The 16,532-nt window shown below is 40.9% G+C and overlaps 1 protein-coding gene across 2 annotated transcripts in view; it reads right to left on the bottom strand.

The window, feature by feature from the left end:
- Positions 1 to 715: 715 nt before the first annotated feature.
- The window catches only part of OGDHL (oxoglutarate dehydrogenase L), a 683,466-nt gene continuing 667,649 nt past the window's right edge, over positions 716 to 16,532 (bottom strand). Inside the window, exons 21-23 of one of the 2 annotated variants that reach the window (XM_078643351.1) lie at positions 14,799 to 14,962; positions 8,584 to 8,738; positions 716 to 4,715 (exon numbers count right to left, since the gene is read on the bottom strand). In XM_078643351.1, coding sequence (XP_078499477.1) covers positions 4,592 to 4,715; positions 8,584 to 8,738; positions 14,799 to 14,962 — 443 coding nt within the window. In that variant the 3' untranslated portion in view covers positions 716 to 4,591. The remainder of the gene's footprint in view (positions 4,716 to 8,583; positions 8,739 to 14,798; positions 14,963 to 16,532) is intronic. The other variant, XM_078643352.1, reaches the window with a different exon arrangement.

Below are 16,532 nucleotides of genomic sequence, written 5' to 3'. Positions count from 1 at the left end.
ATATGTCTCTTCTTGCTCATCAGCAAACACAGATTGAGTTTTTCGTTCATGTATGCAGATGATACCCAGTACTGCACGAACAAGAGAAAAATCTTGCCTTGTGAATGCTTCCCATGAGTATCAGACAGCATCTCCTGGCAAATGGACCTAAATTGACTTAAGCTGAACTGCTATAAATGGAAATTACCTTTATCCATGAAAAGATCAACAGCTACTTTAAACTGCAACCCCCCTCCAGCAAATGTTGTCCACATTGCTCACAATCAGATCTGCAGTGTCCACAACCTGTTTTTACTATCTACATTCCCTTCACGGGATTCTCCATTTTGATATTGTAGTCAAAAGATTACGATACACTGTGTGTTCATACACTTGCAAGTTGATATATGCAGCTCAGTTTATCCTGAGCTTCCTAATTAATCTCTACATTGGTTACAACACATTTAGAACACTGCTGCATTTAATGTTTTTGGCCTAAAAACATCTGATTTTGTTTCAGTTCGGATCTGTCAATTTCCCTTGTTATTAGGGAAGAAAAGATTCTATTTCAAGGCTCTTTGCCTATTACACCACATTTTCTACTCTGTGGACCTATTGTCCTTGGTAAATATTTTGTGCTATATCACCCTCGGTAGCCCCCTCAAACCGCCTCAAAATATCTGCTTGCAGTTCCAAAGGGTAAGTAAGTCATAAGGGGTGGAATTTTCTTTTCAAATTGCTGGCATCTGTTCTTTAGAATTCTCTTCTGATCAAAGTGAATCTAACTGTCTAGTTTGCAGGAAGCAATGAATACCTGACTTGCTAACAAACTGCTGTAAAATAAAGTGTTCTCTGGCATAGGGTGATACAATTTCAGATCATATATTGGACTGAGACCCTTCATCCAGGGTGTGCACTTTGCTTTTCTGAAATATCTTTTAAAGAGGGATAAAATGCATTCCTCAAGTAGTAAGGGTCCTCACCTAAGCACAAAGTGGAACACACAGAAAGATTTGACCGCCTCTGACCTAATCCTGCATTGTGTGTAAACCTTGATGACCAGGTAGGGCATCTCAATGCGGCCTGTATGTTTACTGTTAATCGCAGTATAAGCCTCTGGCTGCCATGTATAGATACTCCTAGGTCGAGCTAAACAATACATTGCCAATTACACAGCATCGCCCGGTCATCCCACTAACTCACTAAATAAAACAGGGGTTACGGCTTTAACTGAAAGGAGACTATTGCTCCTCACTACACTGTAGCCCCCGATAAAATTGTATGTGCTTTTCTGAATGAAAGATTGTGCTACATTTAGGTAATTTTTCAAAGTGAGGACTGTGGTGGATGATGACAATTAATGTATTTTACTGACTGGAGGAGGCTTTGAGCATGGCATTAGATTTACTTGCAAGAATCATGTGTGAGCCAGGTTCCCATCATACCTTTGCAGTTACATCTAAAACGGTCACTATTAGTGTGATACACTACATGTATTATGTCTTGTTGGCCAGATTTGCGGCCAGAACAAATATCTTTGCAAAAAAAGACACAGTTTTTTTGAAAATTGTGTTTAGTTCTTTCTGGTCTTGGCATATAATCACATTTTCTATTAGTGCGTGAAAGTGCTGAATCTTGCTACGTAATCTTCCTCAACTGCCTCATCAGAATCTGTGCCAGTGTACTGGGTCCAGAGTTGCCAGAAGAAGACTGCACTTTGTGTACAAGCGATGCATACACTTCATGGCAGAAGGGATTTTTAAGGAAGTTGATGTCAGATAGTCAGAGAGCATCAGTGTCTGACGATGGTGAATTGGGGAGACATTTTTGTAAATCAGCTCATCATATAAATATCTTTAAGGGAGCTTCATAAGCTCTGTGAATGCCACAGAAAGTCTTGGAGGGCTTGATCCTGGGGCCAGGGGCACAAAGATTTCCAGACCATGCATCAATCTAGCTCCATGCGAAGGCTCACACCATGGAAGGTGAGATACACTGGTGTGTTGGACTTTAGGAGTCTAGGAGCCTGCATCCTTTAAAATTTCGCAGATTCACGATTTGTGAAGTCTTTCATGAGGCACCTCTGAGTGCCTAAAACTGACTTCAATCCAGGACGGAAAGTAGTAACAAATGGAGAGGAAGCCGCAGATGGACAGCATGCCATCATGTCAACCACTGATTCTCCACACATAGTCTTGAAGTGACCATGCACTCTTCCCTTCGTCAGGCACTGGAGGGCCAATCCTGGTGTGAATAGGCAAAGGCCAGGAACCCTGGGTATAAAACTCAGTTCAGTGTGTAATGGGTTAGAGCCCCACAAACATTTATTCGACCTAGCAAGGCTTGTGTGTCCCCACTACCAAACATTGGGGACTGCTTTATTGCTACTGTCCTTTGTTGGCTTCACAACGTAAGTACTTTTGTGGAACTGATCTCTCTTGCTTTCTACTGTTTGAGCTGGTAGGCTACAAGGTGCTGATGGCTGTGCGCCATGGATCTTCGTTATCTGGTGCAGAGTGTCTGCGTATGTGTGGAGCAAGTCCTCTCAGTATTATCCAGCTACGTGCTCGTGCTGTGATTGGCAAAGAGACAGACGGCAGAAAGAAAGTGAGAAAGAACCTTAAGCCAATGGCTAGCATTAAGCTGTTTTAACACGTTGGGGGCACACCTGCGGCAGAAGACACTCACACCAAGGTCCATGGTATTAGGATGAACCCCAACATCTGTGCTATTCATTCAATGGAGTGATCTCTTGTGTAAAACACTCTCTAACTGTGAATGCTCTTCCCTGATATGGAAGAGCCAGCTATGAAGCAGCTTGGAAACTAAATCTTTGATGTTCGAGTTGAATGTCAATTAAATATACAGTGAGTGCAAATGGGGCGGTTCAAACCCAGATCGTGTCAGCCCAACCTATGAAGAGCAGATTTTCAATAATACAACTGGCAGAACTAGCATTCTTCAAAATGGTACCCTTTGCGTCCACGACAACTGCTTGAGGGAATCAGTGGGATTAAGAAAAACATGTTGGCCATAGAATATTGAGTTAAAAACGAAACAGTGCCACGTGACTGGGAATTGGTGGGCACCCTGCAGGAAAATCTATTCTCCACAAGCAGAGAAAAGAAAATGGTACAGAGATGTTCCAATAGTCTAGAGAAAACAGGCGGAATAAAATAGGTAACCATTTCTTGCCGGCTGTCTGATTGGTGCATGGAACAAACTGACCAAGCACAATAGCCCTAGTTTCTGTTTCCATTTCAAAGCTTACAGCCAGGCCTAAAAGAGAACTCAGATCTGAGCCAGGTCTTACGAGAAGACAAAGGTTTACATGCATCAACAGCCAGAGAGAAGAGGACTGACTACAGGATAAGTCTAGATTGGATTTCTTCCATTAAGGCAAACCATTTAGTTGCCAATTTTAACAAATTGTCTCACGGTACAATATTGCACCACATAAGCTAACCTCTCCCCTACTTCCTTCATCACTGCTTGTCTAACTGCCTCACCCAACCTGAAAGACTCAAAGAATAAATGTTGCATTCTCATAATATCTATGAAGGAGTCTGACCTTAATATTAATACACTGCTTTCTGTTTGCATAGTTTTAGCATACATTGAAAAGTTTCGAACTGGACAAAATATATAAGTGGCTTCAACTCAAAACTCCAATACAGAATAAAATAAAATAAAAATACTACTGTATACAGAAGTGTCACACTCAAAATGTCCCATCCCTACTTCTGCAAATATTAAGCAATACTTGCGTCATTAAAGCAAAAGCTAGTCTCTGCTGCTTTTTCATGAACATGTTTACAAGAAAGGAAGAATAAATGACAGATGTAAAGCAAAAAACTGGCAAAGAAAGCATCAATATGACAGACTGAGGAGACATATTGATTGCAACTTTCAATCACGTTTCCCCAGTTTTAAGGAAGATGGGAAAAGGAGGAACAGCCGTTCTAGAGTTGGTGAACTAATGACCAGACTCTGGTCAACAGTGTAGTTGGTTAAATCAGTGTAGTAGGAATGCAGATTCTAAACTCGATCACCTAGGTCTTGAAAAAGAATTGGACCAAGGAACCAACAAATGTTAGGTCCCACAAGAACCCCTGGATGTACATGGAATGCTTATCCTGGCCTTGACGTTTTGGTGACTCGGGCTTTAAATTTAAGGAACTTTTTGAGTTTGATTCAATTGAAATGTTACACTCTGATTCTACAGTTATGAAGAAAATACATAATAAACTTGTTGTAAATTGTAGAACGAGTCTACACTGCTACTATAATATATTTAATGAATGAAGTACCATGGCGCACACTTCTAAACTGCAATTTAAATCTGATTCAATAACCAAATTTATCAACCGACCCAAGTGTAGATTATTCTAGTGGAAATAAGGATTCTTGGCCAAAATCGGCACGGCACACAAATAACAGAAAATGGGCGCTACAAAATCCAACATTTCTTTCATATATTAATTCAAAAACAATTTCCTCCAACGGCCCTGTCTTCTATCACCTGATAGCCCCTACTATAATGTTGCCTCGTTTTAAGATGTATTTCATAAGGGAAAATAATGTGCCTTGAAGTTGTGCTTTGGTCTGGATGTTAAAATTTCTTTCCATGGAATGACTCAAGGTTGAAGGATGTGGTGAGTAGTCTCTTCAGCTCGAGGTTGTGAGTATTCTTGTTGCCGGTGGCAGGAGCAGCGGCTGGGTCACGACCAACATACCTGAATGACACAAGGAAAAGTGATCAAGGATGGAACATTATTAAATCCAACATGCAAAGCAGGAGTATCTCCATTCAGAGAGTTTTAATGACGGGAAATGAGTTCAAAATCAGTATGCTTGTGTTCAACATTAAGTTGTCCACAATAACCTGCTTCATTAGAGAATGAATCCATTATTTTATCAGCAAATAAACATTAATTAGAGAGTCTCCATTGCATACAGAGTCACCGAATTAAAATCCACTAAACATTCTATTATTCAAAGATGTGCTACCCAGAATTTAAATAAATTGCAGGTTTTGATTGCAACAGTGTAACTAAAGGATGTGACTTGGGAAATTATTAATGGCAAAGAATTTCCCAAGTCACATCATTTAGTTAGACTTTTGCAATCAAAACCTGCAGTTTAACAAGATTCACCAGTTAGCAGTGCACAACGTGGCAATAGCATGTTTGAAATCCAGTCATATAGGGGCAGATGTATGAAGCTCAAATGGGTTCGCAAATGCCGAAATTCGCATTGACCTAAATGGTATGTATGTAGTAAAATTAAGTGCAAAATAAGGAATCGCAAATTTGCGATTCTTTATTTTGCGATTGCATTTAAGGAATCGCAAGTTTTGCGATTCCTTAAATGCAATGTATGAAGCACCCAAGTTGTGCGATTTCTCATTAAGAAATCGCAAATTACCACCAACTTGAAGTTGGTGGTAATTTGCGATTTCTTTCACAAAAGCACTTTTTTGCATTTGTGAAGGTGCCATGTGGCGCACATACATGCCCTTAGGACATGTATGTGCGCCATATGCGCACACATTTGAATTTAAGGGGTGCATCAGGGTGTCCTTATGACACCCTTGCACAATTGAAATTATTCTCAATTTGAGATTCTCAAATTGCGAATCGCAAATTGAGAATAACTTTACATTCATTCCTATGGGCCTCCTGGCCCATAGAAATGAATGGGAAATGATTCCTTAATTGCGATTCGCAATTTGCTAATCGCAATTAAGGAATTTTAAGAAATCAAAAAAAAATCGATTTTCTACATACATACCAATTTGCAAATCTCAAATAGCGATCTCCAAAAAATCGCTATTTGAGATTCGCAAATCTCGATGTTGATACATCTGCCCCATAATGTCTATCCATTCGCTATTCTGTCCTCAGCTGGAAAAACAATAAATGTCTCATCTGTAACTAAGATCCAATTCAACACCTTGTTGTCACATAAGCTGTTTAATAACCTCGAAACTGCAATAGTTGTTTATCCTTAAATCTGTGTACAACAACCAAGCTGTTCCATTGATACACATATTAGTAATGCATTTCAATTTACAATACCAGCCCAGTAGTTTAAAAACTGTGGCAGGTGAAAGAGCTGAATGAACAGCTGGATAGCTGAACAGGATCAATTCAGCATCGTCTCACTAAAATGAGCACACACATGTCGAATCGCTGGCCTTTCCAAGTGACATGGATTTCGACTTGCAAAATCAGTACAAGTCCATACTAATTTGTCAGTTAGAATGCAGGAGAAACAACTTCCATATAACAAAAGCTGCACATAACCCAGTAAGCAAGCTGACAGCAGCAATAAAAAAAACTCGATGTTCACATGGTCAGAAAGACGCATTATTGCTCTAGTCCAATGACAATCCAATTAATGTGTTAATGTCTAAAGTCTACCCATACATTCTCATTCATACTACTAGCCACAATTGAAACAAACAAAGGCAAAGGCATTATGTCTTGGCTCTAAAAGTCCGAGATATTGCTTTACCAGTGTGTTTCTATTAGCTGCATGCAACTAATGGGTCATGACACATGTATATGGATGGGGACACATGTATATGGATGGGAACGCATGTCTGGCAAATTTGTAATGGGTTTTCTATCAAAGAACCCCATTCCTAGACAGTTACAGTTACGCGGGCAAACGTCATGGCTCATGCACATGTCGTGATGTGTAGCACACATACGTCACGATGCATGGCAGATATGTTTAATTTACGGATGTAAAATGAGGGACACCCATATGGGAACAGTGAATTAAAAGCAGAAAAAAAGCGAAAGCAAAGTGCATGCAAGCACAACAGAAGGAAGAGAGTGACCCGGTGGCAATTTGGAGCTAATAAACACCCTCATAAAAAAAGAAACAAATATTGAAACCTGGAAGCAGGATGGAAAGCGGGATAGGGAAGCATCGAGGAGCAGGGGCGAGGAGTAAAAAGATTTGTGGGTAAGAAAGGTGGGTGGCACAAGACCAAGCAGGGGAGAGAGCAAGGAAGCACAAGGAACTCCTATGCAGGGCTAAGTGCAAAATGTTTAAAAAAAAAAAAAAGAATCCCATTGAGTTATCCAATCTGAACACTGTGAGATAGAGATGAAGTAGGGGGACAAACAAGATTAGGGAGGAACACTGTTGTGATTGTAAGCAAAAACCTAGGAGAGACAACAAAGCCATCTGCTCATGAGTAAGGGGTTGATTAAAAACTCACTTTAAGAATATTATGTAGAGGAAACAATGGGTCTACCAACAGATCTATTGTTTCCAATATCTAAATATGTTTCTAATACATCTTATGATCTAATGTCTGTAGTGGGGACCTAAAAAAGCTTCAGAAAATGTGCATCCTCACGATACCCAAAGAACACTTTCCACACTCTGTAAGAACACATAGAACTTGTAAAATCTAGTCCTTTTTTACAACGCAATAAATACAAATCCATAGTGGGGCAAAATAACGTAATATCAGAAACTAAAAATAAAACAATGTCTTCTACACAATATAGTCCTCCCAGCATCAGGCGTTTTATACATCCTTGGCACTTCTAGATGTGATCTCTATTAAATCTCGTCTCCTCTTTGTGGCTATGAACATTATAGAATTGTCAGTACTTTTGTTTATTCTCTTTGGAATATACTAATGTCTTTCTGGAGGCGTGTGTTTGCAGCCATTGTACGTCTCTGCAACATTCAGTGACTTTAATGTTTTCTCCAATTGCAACAAAAAAGGCACATCGGACCGGCCTATATGATGTAACCAAAACAAACATTTAACCTATAGAAAGAATACACAACAAGAAATAAAAGGGTGTATTGTGGTGAACCTAGCAGGTCAGGGAGAAAATAACATCGAACATCGAACAGGAGATAGATAAGGAAGCTATAATAATAATAATAATCCACATTTGTAATGCGCGAACAATCACCCGTAAGGGTCTCCAGGCGCTGGGGGCCGTCGGGAAGATTAAGCACGCTATTGCCCGGAGTCACATGGTGCTGAGCTAATCTGCCACCGGCGCTGGGGATCGAACCGTGATCCCCAGATTCCAGCGTCAGTTGCCCTGGCTGCGGCGCCACACCTCTCCCACTAGCTATCAGACACAGACACTCTCAAAATGTATACTCAGTCTTTTCCAGAAGTCTAAAATTACATGTAAACAACCAATTGAATTACCATTGAAGATAAACTGTGGCCAAGTATATTCATAGGCATGCAAGGTTTAGTGCGACAACATGCAAAAGAAAGAAGGTATTGTTTAGCGAATTATACTTGCCAATGTGTATTTCTCTAGTTCATTCTTAACCTTTTTGTCATGCACACAACCCAAAAAAACAAACTCTGTCTTTCAGTGGTCCCAAAATAAAGTTGTCACTGTTCAGTGTCATTGTATGTGATTCATGATACTGTTGAACTGCCAATGAATACTCAGAAGAAGTCTATGAAACCTGGGTACACAAACCTCACATGTTCAAAGATTCATTTCCCCTATGTTACAGAAGTGGCACATCACTTATTTTCTTAAAATTTATATTCTGTCCCCGCCCTCCCCAAATACCAATCGCTCGAAGGTGTCATACCATATGGGGCGAGTGTGGTTGACAAGGGCGAGGAAGCGAGGCTTGATGTAGTCATAGTATCCCATGTTCTTGTGTTCTTCCTGGCACCACACCAGATCTGCTTCAGGGTATTTCTCTACCTCCTTCTTTACCAGATCATAGGGGAAAGGGGAGATCTGAAAAGAGAGACAACATTTATTACATCCACTTCCAACTGAACTAGAATATAGTCTTAGATTAGCAGGAAGCAGCTGTTTAGTACAATAAGACACCTCTTTCTAAACTAATGGTTTTGGAGTTCCAGGCTCCCTGTAACTATAAAAGCTGTGCTTGCTTTCCTGCAGTGGTTCCTAACCTTTTGACTTCTGTGAACCCCCACTTAATCTTTACAGGAATCGGGGGGGCCCCACCGAATCATTGTTGGAATCCGGGGACCACCCTAAGTCGCTATTGAAATCTAGGGACCCAGGCCTCAGCAATTTATCCGATTTGAACAGCAAAACAATACACACAAATATGGAAATAAGCACTCATCACAAATAACGTTGTAAGTTTTCTAAATTCAATTGAGGCCACTCATTCTCCATACTACATTCTGTTTGATTCACTTGCACTGCTCCCACGAATCAACCGGGGACACCAACTGAATGTTTAGTCTCCAATTTCAAATTCCTCCACATTTACAGAACGTTTTAAAATGTTCTATTTTACATTTTGCCTACTTATTTATATACACTTTATTAAGATGTTAAAATAATTTTAGTTTTTAAGCAGTAAGAGACCTACTGAGTAGGCCTCGCGGGCCCAAGACAAGATCATGTCAATACAGGCATTTTGTAATCTACTCAAGTTTGTGTTGGGTAACTAGGAACACCATCCTCACCTAAACTGGACTTGCCTCCCAGCTCTAATGCCTTGAGCCTCAAATTTAGCAATAACATCTTCAAATTTTCTAATCCGCAATAGCTTTCATGCTGTTACCATAAGCCATATTAGTCATGCTCAGCACGTTTTTGATGCAGAAGGAGTAACTGGCAGAAATGTGGATTTGTTGCTTGTTCACGAAGTTTAAAATGTTCTGAAATAAGGTGTAGGTCATCAGTACTTGGTTTGCATGCAATGTCAGCAATTACCAACATGTTCCATCTTGATCAATGCAATTAATGAAATATATTTGAGAGGTGCGATTCGGAGACCCTGCATTGTTTAATATCATAACTGATAGCGCTGGGGTGACAATCAACTAAGCAAACAAGGATCCATTTCTGATTTGTTGTTTCAATGGGAAGAGGTCTGGCTTAAAGGGATCCGTTCGTGAAGAAGTTGGTTTGGCAACAAAGAGAAACGAACACACTTTGGAAGAAATGAATATTCTTGCAAGGAGACTCTGCTCTTTGATGACCACTGATACCACAGGAAGAGACATAATTGACCTTTAACCACAATGAAATCACACAACGCGTTGTGTCACATGACCGTTTAGTCTGATGATATCAAAAGAAAGTGACATGAACTAATTCCCAGAAAATACTCTGTCAACAATAATAAAACAAATAGAAAGGGTCAAAAAAGCAGTTAGAAGTGAATTTAAAGTATAGGCAGGCAGATCTCGGTGGTCACGCTCCTCCTAATTTATGCAAAATCCCTGCATTAAAGTAGTTTGTTTGTGTGGCAGTTCACACGCAATTGAGAGGCAACATTACAAAAGAACATGAGTAAAGTCAATGTGACACTTATATAACAAGAACAGATAAACAGAGAGGTCCTTTTGCATGTGGTGTCTTCCTACCATACAAGATAGTGTAGGAAGACGCCACATGCGGGCTTGTGAATCGTTGGCTGCCGTACAGGGCCCGGATGAATAGATGCCAATATTGACCCTGACCATGTATCAAGAACTTATACATATAATCAACACACACAGCTCACTATTTGGAATGTCTCCCAAAGATTTATGCAGGAGAGTTGCGTTTGAATCACTACGCAATGTGTTTTAAGCCTTGCATTACTTGTCAGAATATCACACAGGATTTTTTTTTGCCCTGAGGAAGTCTTTACCCAGGTAAAACACGTTGGCTGCTCATAACTGTATTTTTCACAGAAGAATTTGAATCACGATTCAAAGAATCAGCGAAGTGACCTCTCTGTTAATCTGTTCTTGTTATATACGTGTCACATTGACTTTACTTGTGTTCTTTTGTAATGTTGCTTCTCAATTGTGTGTAAATATGATTAATTAATGGCGTATTTGGCAACAAGTCATCAGAGGTGGGCGACGGTTGTTTAAAATAATAAGAAATAACACCTTTGATAGTGCGGCAAACGGGTCCCCTGGCTGCCAATACTTGTTCATTCTCTGTGTGTGGGAGGTCTTCGAAGTATCTATGGCCCAACCTCTGGAACTCACAACCCGCTGGCCTGCGCCATATTAACACCCTTCTCTCCTCCTGTAAAGCCCTAAAAACCCACTTATTCTGTAAGGTCGTTCAGTCTGGAGTTCCTCCCACGTGCTTTCTATGCAGTAGAAACTGCCAGAGATAGGGTTTTCTATGGAGTGACCATTCTGCACTTATATTAAATAGCTGTTGCCATCTTTTGCAGGGGTGCAAGAATAATGTTTGCTAGGGATACAGCCATCATATATCAATGCATAGTATTCACATGTAGAGATACACTCTTAAATGGCAGCCTCGCATTTCAAACCATAACCGCCATGCCCAGAAGAATTGATCATATGCCCAGACATCACCTAAAACGTTCAGCCAAAGCTCCAACTCAAAAATCAAAACCACAGAATTAAAAGCTCAGATCTCAGCTTCCCTGGCACAGCCTCAAATGCCAAGGACCATCAGTCAGTATAGGGATAATAGATGGGTAGCACAATTAAAAGGGCATTTACTAGAGGATGAGCAAGTAATGTACTCGAAATGCTACACTTGACTCCTTGTTCAGGATATGGTGATACAGAGAGCCAGCAAGGCTTGAGAAGAATTGGAAAGAGGTGTTCCATACCGCAGAGTGGATGATACTGGGAGGAGGATGAAAGGGTTATCAAGGAAGCCATTATTTTAAACAAAGTATTGAGATTTACTGAAGGGAACCCATTTTGGAAACACTTGGTGAGTTTGACAGCTATGCTGCATTAAAAAGCAAAATGGGACTTAATAATGAAAGGTAGCTTGCTGTGCACAGGAATGTTTTGGTATCTCCAGGAATAGTAAGAAGCGGGCTGATAGCGTTGGAACATGAAGGCAATAAGGGTATTACAAATATGAAACAGACTGTGAAAGCAGGTTGGTGGTGGTCGAATCTGGTGAAAGCAGTGAATAGGGTGGCAAGAGATTGTCCAGATTGCACCAAAAGAAACACTGTATGAAAGTGAGAGACAACACCAACATTGGTTGTACAGTTTACATTGCTGGACTTGGAGTGCATGGTTTGCAGAATTGGAGCCTTAGTACTAGATGTTATTTCGTCTCACTATTCTAATGGCCAACACTGCTTATTATTGGTGTATTGCAAGTGCAGTGAGAATTATGGCGTGTGTTATGGTGGGAGGGCAATCCTGTGTAACTCACTTTTTCTCAACCCTGTGTTCAATTTACTTTTTTGGGAGATGGAGAATTATCTGAGTGTTTGAGATGGAATAGGTCCCAGTACGTAATTGCTGTATCATCCAGCGAAGTACGACCAAATAAAAATGCTGAATCAGATATTAAAGGAATGTATCCAGGCAGCACTGGGTGCAAGAAAAGACTGGAAAATGCAGCTGAATAACGGTTCATTCCATGAGATTTCACTTGATATTTCAAGAACGTTGGTATCATTCGAGGAAATGCAGTTCATTCTAAGAGGCCCATTATAATCTCGTTAGGAAGGCTTCCAGACAGGTCACAGAACGAGAAAATCCGATTTGGAGCCTATGTTTCCGTACGAACCTTCCCCTGTTCCAAACGACCAAGTATGATGCGAAGATATTTTCTGCGTCAACCAAATCATTTATGAACCCGATCCTGTCAGTCCGACTCGTTTGCAGCTGAATCGTGCCGTGCAATGGAGCTGGCTTCCGAACAAGCAAATAAGACACACGATTCGGACAGCTGTATCGACTCGGTCTCAGCGAGACGAAGCGGCTGTGAGAATCGGACTTCGGAGTGCTGTAGCAGGCCCCCCTTCACCCTGGGTCCTCCGAATCGGTACTGTGGGGGTATCCATGGGTCCCTCCTTTCCATGCATGCACAGTGTGGCGGGCATCATGTGGTGCCCGCCACAGGGTGTACGCTTTTCCCCACCCACCCCTTTTTGCTATGGGAGCCTGTGTACGCGTGCGGTATACAGGCTCCCATAGAGTTCAATGGGTATCCGAGCGAACCAAGTCTGACACCATACTGGTGCATCAGAATCAGTCGCTCGGACTCGTGGAGCGCAATTCGCTAGCAAAGCCCTCCGGATCCGAGTCGTACGGAGGGCTTTCCTATTGAATAGTAATCTGCCCCTAAATGTTAAATTCTCTTAGTCCAGATTTACTAAACGATTGGTCCCAAAATATGGTTGCAAATTGCACACCAACATTTTGTGACCAGTCTTCAATTTTGGATGCAAAGTATGTACAAGTAGCTCACATTTCAAAATCTCCAGTCGCAGGAGTTGTAGTACGACCTCCCTAATTAATAATAATTACTAACTATTTGCTAATCACATGGGTGGTAGCCCCAATGATCTTTCTGACTGCACTTCCAAATGGTAATGGATCACTGTCTACTTCGACAGAGGCTGTTAACACCATTCACATGGGTGACACCTTCCCCTTGGTGAATCTGTTACTACCTCCTTCGAGGTAAAGGGTACTGTTCTGCAGGCGCAAACCACTGATCATGCTATGATGTACCGAATTGCAATCAGGAGTGCTGGTCCCTTCTACATACTTTCCTGGATACAATTCATGTTTAGTCGCAAAATCTATTTTGCAAGATAGAAAGGCTTTACTGACTCACAAAATGGGTTTAATATATACACAAAATTTTCATTTTGCGGCTGCAAACTCTGTGATTTTGTGAATCATGGGGATTGCAAACGCAAAATAGCTTTTTACATCGCCTCCCTAAATGTGGTAAATTAGACACAAATGTCTATTAGGATGGCTAGAACATGCTGCTAGGAGATTCAGTGGGTTATAAAGAGTTTGGAGTCTCTGCAACATCTGCCAAAATAGGATCTATATATCATAAATAAGGCAGAAAGGACATCTTTCAGCTTTTGGTGGCTATCCTGTATCTTCACAACTCTAAATAACCCCTTTAGTCCAAACAAGAGTTTATATAAAAGAGATGGGTGGAAAATCTGCCTAGTGGAGCAAAACTGAAGTATGATTACTTTAATGTGGTGGGGGTTATTATGTTTAAGAGGGAGACTAGGTGAAACTAAATGTTCCAGGGGAATGAAAAAAAAGACGAAAACAAGAGTTTTCATATTTACAGTGCTGAAATGGCTGCAGAATGCATGGACTACGTCGGGTGAAAAATGGTGGCATACTTTCCACGTATTGGTTGATAAAGAAGAAGGTTATTCGATCATGACCCTGACCATGGGGGCTAGGTCTCTGAAATTGGACTAGGAGCATTTATGCTTTAGAGTGGATCAGATAAAAGTCAAGTTTGTAAGTGGAAAAGACTGCCACAGCATGTACAACAGTTGTGAAATAATTTATACCACTACAGGTGGATTTATTATATTATTTGCAGCCGATGTGTTATTTTTACTCAATTTGTAGGTATACATTTTCAATTTGTGATGTGATATGGATGTAGGGGGTTGAGATATGTGTGTATGAAAGGGTGCGCACACTGGCATGATGTCTTTGGGATTGATTGGGCGGAATATGATTAGAGTCAATAAAGATTAATCGAACTTGCACCTCTGTCCCTGACTATTTTATGTCCCTTATGGGAAAAAACACACTTTAGCGGTGCTCTGGCATGCAAAGTTAGTTGAAGGATGGGCATGCAGGCACCTTATAGTAAGGTATGTGGGCACGTGAGTAGTGTGAATATGGCAAACAGTTTACACTCTGTGCACAATAAATTGCTAATCCCAATACTTGTAAATAAGAGGGCGTGGACATAAAAATAATATAGCAAAATAGAAGACATGAGTAACAAATCTCCTAAATCATCCTATTTTGTCTCCAGCTTGAAAAAGCTAAGATGGAAGTTTGTCATGTCTTTAACGGAGTTTACCTGCTCCAACCTAGTGATTGCCACGTGTTTGTCCAAATTTTGAGCGTTTCTTTCTTTGACGAGTTCGTAGTATACTTTCCCAGTGCAGAAAATCACCCGCTTCACTTCCTTGGGCTCCTGCGATGCTGCTCCCTCTTCTGGAATCAGACGCTGAAAATAGGTACCTTAAGGAAGCAGGGAACAGTAAAGGGCATAACAGAATAAATTCATCAGGCCTCATAAACATTACAAAACTGCACATACATATTAATTCAGAAGCCAAGAGGCAGACTTCCCAACTGTTTTCATTTCATGGTTTAACAGTTTTTAATCAATTTAATTACAGACCTTTCCCATCAACATACGCAACAGGCTGGTGGGAGTACCCCCAGCAAGCTTTCCTCCTACCCCTTCCCTCTCAAACACTACAAAGCCCCAAACCCCCGACACCCATATTGAATCTAGAACCCTAAGACCTTACTGGGATGGTACTCAATAAAGATGGGCCTCGGTGGGCTCCTTGGTTACAGACTTAATACCATTCAGGGCTTGAAGAGTCCCAGTTAGGGCTAACAAATTGATCAGGGAGCTGGCAAAGACCATGCAGGGTTACTCTGATCACTTCCAATTTACTAGGGCAATGTAGCACTCAGACCACAACAGATAAAAAGCACTATATGGAATTCCAGTCAGTGTCAAAGGCTTTTGATGTATCATTTCTTGCTTGTGTCTACTACTGCTCCAGAATGCTGGTATCATTTGTTTTGAAGCAACAAGTGTTAGGGCTGTATGTTTCTCTCTAATGGAGTGTAGAGCAGAACATTTGTAATGGGAACTCTAGCAGTACAACCTCAGGGGTCTTATGTAAAGCAGTGCTGCAAATCTCATCAATCAAGTTCTGAACTTCATCCCACAATTTCCATTTTTTCAAGCAAAGCATATGTTATAAAATGACTGTTCCCGCTCCAGCATCAGTGACCTATCCCGCATAAGTGTCTTTGACAACATGTTGTACCAGTAAAGTGTATACAGAGGAATTATCTGCCCTTGGCGTACCCAGGCATTTTATATACCCTTCCATTCTTTGTCACAAAAGTCTAAACTCAGGTGATTTTTCCAATGTTTTTGCCCTGTTGTTCATCCTTCTCCACTCTAGGTACCAGGATTGTATAAACTTCAGAGATTACATGCCTTTTCAAATTGAGTGAGGGTTCTAGTTCCCCTGGCTTGAATGCTGGGGCAAGTATCTGAACAACTCTGATTCTGGAAGGATGGAGTTGTCCTTATTTGTATAGAGGTCTGATAACTCTGCAGATGTAGACATTTCCTATCATGATGTACAGTGCCACTCTCCCTACACTGTGCAAATCCTTCACCCAGGAGGGCTGGTGTGTAGATAGGGTTCGACCCAACAAAGATAAGAGGTGATGGGAAGGATGTAAATTCTCCGAAATCAGCTGTTTTGTCCTACACCCTCAATATGATGATCATGACTGGAAACTTGAACAATCTCTTATAACTGTATGCCAAAAAAAACATAGCAAGCTATTTTTAAAAATGCGGTTGATGAAGAACCACAGTTTTTTCCATTGTCTATGGCACCATTTTGTTATGAAATACAACGGCGCTGTCTGAAAGTACGCTTGGATGTTTGGGGCAACAAATCCACCCTACATAAGATGATGAGTCATCTGTCTCCTACAAATTCTCTGGGTTTTAACTGCCCCACATGAAACTGTAACTGGCCCCTGGGAG

This window comes from Lissotriton helveticus, chromosome 5_1, assembly GCF_964261635.1.
Source record: "Lissotriton helveticus chromosome 5_1, aLisHel1.1, whole genome shotgun sequence".
In the NCBI taxonomy this organism is placed as follows: Eukaryota; Metazoa; Chordata; class Amphibia; order Caudata; family Salamandridae; genus Lissotriton; species Lissotriton helveticus.
This window is presented reverse-complemented; position numbering and strand designations above follow the sequence as displayed.